Source organism: Hemibagrus wyckioides, linkage group LG10 (assembly GCF_019097595.1).
Source record: "Hemibagrus wyckioides isolate EC202008001 linkage group LG10, SWU_Hwy_1.0, whole genome shotgun sequence".
Lineage (NCBI taxonomy): Eukaryota > Metazoa > Chordata > Actinopteri > Siluriformes > Bagridae > Hemibagrus > Hemibagrus wyckioides.
The window spans coordinates 11,717,585-11,725,000 of record NC_080719.1 but is presented as its reverse complement, the minus strand read 5'-3'; the positions used below and the strand labels follow the sequence as shown (position 1 = coordinate 11,725,000).

At 36.7% G+C, this 7,416-nt stretch overlaps 1 protein-coding gene across 1 annotated transcript in view; it reads left to right on the top strand.

The window, feature by feature from the left end:
* The window catches only part of psmd1 (proteasome 26S subunit, non-ATPase 1), a 39,810-nt gene extending 32,828 nt beyond the window's left edge, over positions 1-6,982 (top strand). The window contains exons 20-25 of the mRNA XM_058400999.1: positions 1,921-2,090; positions 4,344-4,436; positions 4,629-4,721; positions 5,021-5,194; positions 6,540-6,701; positions 6,821-6,982. Of these exons, the coding sequence (XP_058256982.1) occupies positions 1,921-2,090; positions 4,344-4,436; positions 4,629-4,721; positions 5,021-5,194; positions 6,540-6,686 (677 nt within the window). The 3' untranslated portion in view covers positions 6,687-6,701; positions 6,821-6,982. The remainder of the gene's footprint in view (positions 1-1,920; positions 2,091-4,343; positions 4,437-4,628; positions 4,722-5,020; positions 5,195-6,539; positions 6,702-6,820) is intronic.
* Positions 6,983-7,416: the final 434 nt, after the last annotated feature.

The window sequence follows — 7,416 nt, the reverse complement described above, 5'->3', positions numbered from 1 at the left end:
TTCACATCTGGAGCCCTGGAATTTTGTGAGAAATATTGGTGCTGCAAAATCAGATATACAAAATGCAGTAATATTCAATATTTTATAAATATCCCATTGTTTTATTTAGAAGAAGCGAGGCTAAGTTGGCAGTTTTTTGGGGATTTAAAATAAATAAATAAATGAAAAAGTGTACAACTTTGGTTATGGTCAGGTTCACGTATGTGCATGTGACAGCAATGCTCAATCCTTACAAAACGCCAAATGGATGAATGAAGATCTATCTGCTTTTTCTTTGTTTTTATTTTAATCAAAGGCATACTACACAATTCAGGATCAATTGATATCTGTTTACACTATTATGGTTGATGTTTAGAAACCTCTTCTTGATTACAGTGATTTGGTTGTTTGGGGGGGGTGGTACTGATTAGTTTAGTCTTTTCTGTTAAAAATGTTCTCTGATTGGCTAAGGTTACTTAAAAATAAAAGTGCTCTGATTGGTTAAGGTAATACTTTGATTTTAAAAACAGTGCTCTGGTTGTTTATAGTGGTGATTTTTTTTTTTTTTTTTTTCCTCCCAAGAAAATTGCTGACTGGTTTATGGTGATGTCCAGTTTCCTGTGATCTGAATGATTACAGTAGCGTTTGATTTAGAAACATGAACTCTGGTTACATATGCGTATTAGTTTGTTTTAATTAAAGGCTAGGCTAAATTTTTGGCTTACAAGATCTCGAAAACAGGAAACATTTAAATGATTTAAAACACCCTGTCAAACTCGCACTATTGTCTGGTCACTTTGATTTGAGACAAATTGAGCGTTTTGGTAACGGTTGCACTTTGTGTGATTTTTCTCTTTTGTTCGCGGTATAATGAACAGATCCACACCTCTTTCCTTCCCTTACTCCCTTTTCTATATCAGTTTCCCTCCACAGGGTGGACTATTATTCTTTCACTCCTTTCCATAGCGTTAACCTCAATCTGTACAACATCCCTCATTAACAGATAAATTCAGTATCAGGAGCTAGACAGGAAGCGACAGAAATTTCATTGCCCCTGAGATCACTATTCTATTGTTCTACTGAAATGTTTTATCCATCCATATGAGGAACAATAGTGCTGACTGATCCGTTATGAAAAATATAATTAGATTAATGGAGGTCACATATAGTCCAATTTTGTCTTTAAAGTCTGAAGCTAATAATCGTTTCTCATTCCTATAAACCTTTTTAAACCATGTCTTCATGTAGCTGATAACCTTAGCAACCCTGATTCTCAACATTTTTATCCTCTCATTGACCTTTCTGTTTATCTTAGAGAACCTATTCTTGGAAGTTATGAACCCTTAAAGAACCACTGAAGAACCAGTTTTTCTTAGTGTATCAATTGGATATGTATGCAATCAAAACTTCAAATTATTACTAATCATTTAGCCATCTAGAAAGGATCTTTAAGGTTTGATTTAGAGCTCTACAGTAAATGGGTTTAAGTTCTAGATGCTTGATCCTATATGATCCTCTTTACTGTGTGTATTAGATGGGTACGTGTGTGCTACAAGCTACAAATTATTATTTCTATGATTCTTTAATTGTTTCTTGAATAATTAATGGTTTTTTTAGATGGCTACCGTTTACTTGGAACCGTTTATGGATATGTGGTGGTTTTCTGCCAGGGTGATTTTTAAAACCCTCAGATTATTGAGAAGGTTGCCTCAAGATGCCAGAATATCACATTATTTATTTCCTTTTTTAATTACATTGATTTTTAAAAAATGTAAAGGCTTTGTTTAGAACCGTGTTGCAGAATATTCATAGGTAGTACAGAACCCTTTATTATACAGTAATGTACTATTGAAACAATAATTAGGCGTTTGTAACAAAAATACACTCTGCAAAAAAGTTCTACACTTTTCTTTAAAGCAGTTCCTCTCTTCGTGTCTGTAGGTGGCCGGAACGTGACAATCTCCTTGCAGTCACGGACTGGACACACGCACATGCCCTCCATCGTGGGTCTGCTGGTGTTCACTCAGTTCTGGTTCTGGTTTCCACTGTCTCATTTCTTGTCTCTGGCCTTCACGCCCACTGCCATCATTGGCCTCAATAAGGACCTGAAGGTAACAACGTTGAGTCCTATCTCCCCGCTAAATCCCCATGTTTCAGTGTTTATGTAAAAAATCAGGAGTTTTTATTCAAAAGCTTTGTCTTCTATTTTCTCTGCTCAGGTGATTTATGTGATTTCTAGACGCACTTTCCAAAGGATTTCTTTCTTTTCTGTCCTCAAAGTTTTTGACCAGTTAATAGCAGAATTTTACAGATGTTTTAAGATGTTTTCAGCCCTGACCCATCCCACATGTCAGCTGGTCAATGTTTTTTATTTTCATTACAGGCAATGTAGGTTTGAACACTAAATGAACCAAAATGAATCATTTCCGTCGACTTGGATGTGATAAATTGACTAAAAGTGTCTTAAATGGAGGATTTATGTAAAGTAATTATGGAGTATTTGGAATTGCTGAAAAAATGAAGCTTTAATTGCATAACTTCCAGTTGCTTAAAGTGTTAACTATTAACTGTTGTCCTCTCGATATCTCAAATATTTCATCTTAGCGCATCTTTAAAAGTGTGCAAAACAAGCAAGCACAATTAATAGGGGGATGTTTTGAGCTTGTTAAAGTGAAATAAAATCCGTCAGGCCTAGTTCCACTTAGATACCACTAGGTACAATTTCATGTATTTATTATGCCGGCCGCTAAAAATTTTAGCTGAAAATGGCAAACAAAATGCACTCTTTTTTTTTTTTTTTCTTTTTTTTTTGCTGCTGCTTGTTCACATGTAAACATTATCTCGTGTCTATATCTTAACATAACTAAAGCTGAGTAGAAGCTGTGGTTCCTGGTGGTTTACGCACAGTTTCTACCTCAGGCAAGTGGATTGTGAAAGGACTATTGAAAGTATCTAAAAATGATCCAAAAAAGCATAAAGTTCTTAGGTCTTTAAATATTCAAATTAAAGATTCCTTTCTTGATTAGTCATTTTTTCACTTTCTGTGAATTTCATGTTAGCCAAGAACTTCTCATGAAATTATGACAAGTTTGTCTTGGTGGAAAACACAATACGGGTTATATTGTCTTTCCTGGGAATCCTCAAGCTGTCAAAATACCAAAAACATCCAGATTGACTGTACTGTAAGAAGTGGGTCAGGCAGTTATCAGTTTCAGCACACACCTAGTTTGTAAGATCCTGAAAGCTTCCGAACAGGAAGCATCTGAATGATTTTAAAATGTTGCAGCACACACACTATTGTCTTGTCTACCTTGATTTCAAATGAATTAATGTTCTTATATGACTGTTATCTTTTGTCACATTTCTTCTCTTGTTTCTATCTATCTATGATGAGCTGCAAAGCCATTTTTAGATCAAACCCCACCTCTACCTCAGCTAATTTCCTTTGAGCTCCTCCAGTCCTCCTATTGTAAATAATAATGAAATCCACATATCCATCTGGCTCTGACTTTTTCACACCATGAAGCCAAACACGGATAGCAATGCCATTACACATGACTGCATAGACAAAAATATTTCCATTTAATTGTCTGTAATGTATTACGAAACGAAAACGAACGAAACGGCCTTTATTTGTCACATATACATTACAGCACAGTGAAATTCTTTCTTCGCATATCCCATCCTTGGAGGTTGGGGTCAGAACGCAGGGTCAGCCATGATACGGCGCCCCTGGAGCAGAGAGGGTTAAGGGCCTTGCTCAAGGGCCCAACAGTGGCAACTTGGCGGTGCTGGGGCTTGAACCCCTGATCTTCCGGTCAACGACCCAGAGCCTTAACCACTTGAGCCTGTTAAAACGTCTCTGTGCTCATCATGTTACTGTTATATGTAAGGAAGTGCAGCTGACTGAGAAATTCAGCTCCAATCTTTTAAAGACAGAATTTTATTTTTTGTAAAACAAGTGTCTTAACTAAAAATTTTAATCAAGTAAATATACTTTATAAACCCTGTTAATTGTGATGTGAACAATTAAATATAATAAATCATGTCAGGGGGTGTAGATGTTTTTATATCCACTGCATTGAGAGAATTATACATTTCTGTTTTTATTATTATTATTATTAAGTTTATATCGCAGTTAGTATAGAGAGTTTTCATAAATACACTGTAGAAATGTTTTCGAGTGTTCCTTACTATGATGAATATCTGAAAAATACAGATTCATGCAATTGTTCCCATCTTTCTTTCACAGAGTTTGTTGTTTTTGTCTAAATCAGTCAAGAACTCTTCAAACAGTGTGGTGTTATAGTATGTTTTTTTAAATTATTTCTTCTCAGCATGCTTGTTTTATTTTCTCCCCTCAGATGCCAAAAGTACAGTATCGGTCTAACTGTAAACCATCAACCTTCGCTTATCCTCCAGCTCTGGAAGTTCCCAAGGAGAAAGAAAAGGAAAAGGTAAGAGAGAAATGTAACTATAAACAGAAAAGTGTTGTTGTGGTATAAGTGGAATCAAGCCCTTGGGCTTATGCTGTTATAGAACAATAAATTGAATAACAGTAACTCCACTTTATTATTTTCATGTGAAGACATCTGCATTATTTTTTTTTAAGTTAAATCTTGATTGAGTCTTAAATGTATTTTCTCCAGGTTTCCACTGCTGTTCTGTCCATCACTGCTAAAGCCAAGAAGAAGGAGAAAGAAAAGGAAAAGAAGGAAAAGGAGGAGGAGAAGATGGAAGTGGTGAGAGGTTTATTCAGCGTGTTTAGTTTCTGTAATGTTCATCATTTGCTTATCTAAGAAAGCATGTTGAGAAAAACATTACACTATATCCAGAAATCAAAAAACACTGTATTTTGCTTTAAAACAATTTTTTCCCCCCAAAATGTACTGAAAACAATTTATTTAGAATATTTGTGCCCTTATATGCATGTAAAATTATGCTGTTTTATTTTGAGGGTCTTAAAAATAATTAATTACCTTCAGCAGGAAGATAACCTAATTCTACTGTGATGTACAAGTGTTTGGTTTGCTCACTGTAGGAGACACCAGAGGCTGAAAAAGACAAGAAAGATGAGGAGAAGGAGAAAGAGAAGGAGAAGAAGAAGGAGCAGGAGCCCAATTTCCAGATGTTGGAGAATCCAGCGAGAGTGATGCCAGCGCAGCTCCGAGTGCTAACCATGCCTGAGAACTGTCGCTATCAGCCGTTTAAACCAGTGAGACACACACACACACCCACACATACACACTGCCATTTTCACCAAAACATAACCGACCCTTAACATAACTGTCCAACCGGCCCATAAAGCCTTGGCCTTGAGCCTGCTGTAAATATTTGATCGTTTTCCGCCGTAAATATTGAGATCGACGCAACCCAGAATTTCAGAAGAGTACAACGACACCGCACTAATGTCTCCAAATAAACACAGCAGAGATTTAGCCTCTTGGACTGACTCCATTTTTGTATTGCAATGTTTTTTTTTTCTTTTCTTTTTTTTGTGAATAATGTTTAGATGAACAAAAACTTTCAGCACTTTACCTTCCTGTAGTGTCCCGTAACTCAGCAGCAGTGCTGAGAGCTCCTCCTGATGGCAGGTGGGATTGAAAATGTCGAACAGAACAGGCTTTTTCTCTCCCTTTTTTTTTTTTTTTTTTTTATCAAGTATCGGGTTAAAACAGAGGCACTCTGTTATTTTTAGCTGTTATATAAGCAATGAAGTGTTTTCAGTTTGTTGTAAATGTCTTCATGTTCACTCACTAACAAGATTTTTGGCAGCACTACGCCATGTTTGTTTTGTTTTTTCCTCACTTGTTCCCTGAGCTGCAAGCTGATTGGTCAGCAGTGCTTCGTGTCACTGAGTGATTTCCTAAAAATGATGATGAGCCTGACAATAATGCTGTAAATCCATCATGTTAAAGACTTTTTTCCTGCATTAATGTAGCTTTCCAAATGCACACCACTTCCCTGTGTTCCTTTTTATTAGAACAGTTGAAGGTACACACAATTAGAAACCGGAAAACGCATACAAACGCTAGCTACATTAAAACATCTGAATGCTAAAGGATGTGGCAGAACTTTTCTGACCGGACAGCTGCCTCCTGGACTTGATCATAATTTCTGTCATAATTTTGTTCTAGATTTCTGTAATGTGGTGATAAATTAACTAAAGATTGCAGTTTAATAAAGGTCTGCCATTTTAATATGCTTTGAAATACTAAAAAAAATCTGAAGTGAGCCTGGAATGTTTAAACAGTTCTGAGTCGAGCGTAATTTTAGACACTTTTATCATTGCTCTACTTTTAAACAATTTTCAAGTTCATGCTGTGTCTTGTTGAGGACTGTTCAGGTTTAAGGTTGAACTGTTTAGTGGAACTGAGGCATGATTTGAACCTGAGTATTTCTTCATAACATCAGGCAGGATACACGTCTGTCTTTCTTTTTGTCTCTCTCTCTCTCTCTCTCTCGCTCTCTCTCTCTCTCTCTCGCTCTCTCTCTCTCTCTCTCTCTCTCTCTCTCTCTCTCTGAGATCAGTCAGTCTGATTATATTCTGTCCTCTCCAGCTCCACACAGGTGGTATTATCATCCTGAAGGATACCAGTGAGGAGGAGGAGGAGCTTGTGGAGCCAGTCTCTGCCCACGGGCCTAAAATAGAAGAGGAGGAGCAGGAGCCTGAGCCCCCAGAGCCATTCGAGTACATAGACGAGTGAATGTTCTCTATGTCGGTACGCAGTCCCTGAGTTTACACTAGAAACCATTTAAAATCCACTTTAAACAGTTCCTTTAAAGTGCCTATAAAGGAGCTTTAACTTTTCTTTTTTTTTTTTCCCCCCTTCTTTCACAGGTGCACAGGCTGTTCATATCCCAGGATGCACCTCTTCATGTACTTTCCTCCACTTGATCCCGTTATTTTATATGTTCCTGACTCCTCATGGGCTCACTGTCACACGGCAAGAGTGTCTTTTCTGTTATTTTCATTCATTACAATAAAAAGAACTCAGATATGGATCTCTCTCGTGTTTTTATTTCTCCAGAAACGGCACCATGCTGCACCGTGTCTTTTCTCAGTGGATGCATTTTACAATCAGAATCAGAAAGGTTTTATTGCCAGGTACAGCAAAGGGTCAGCAAAGAGCACTTTACAGTACTAGGAATTTGTCTTGGTGTCAAGTGCAAACATATACACAGAGATGAAATGTGCACACAATTTTAGAAAAAAAGCTAGAATAAGTTAAATAAATACTGTATAAAGTGATTGTCCAAACATATACAGAGATGTACACAATCTAGAATGAAAGAAATATTGTGTACAGAAGTGTATACAACCTGGAAGTATAAATGCAAAAGATAAAATAAGACAAAGCAAGTGGAAAGATAGAAACAAGAAAAAGAAGCATCTGAATAAATGCTTCATACCCAAAACAAAAAATTGTTCAGATG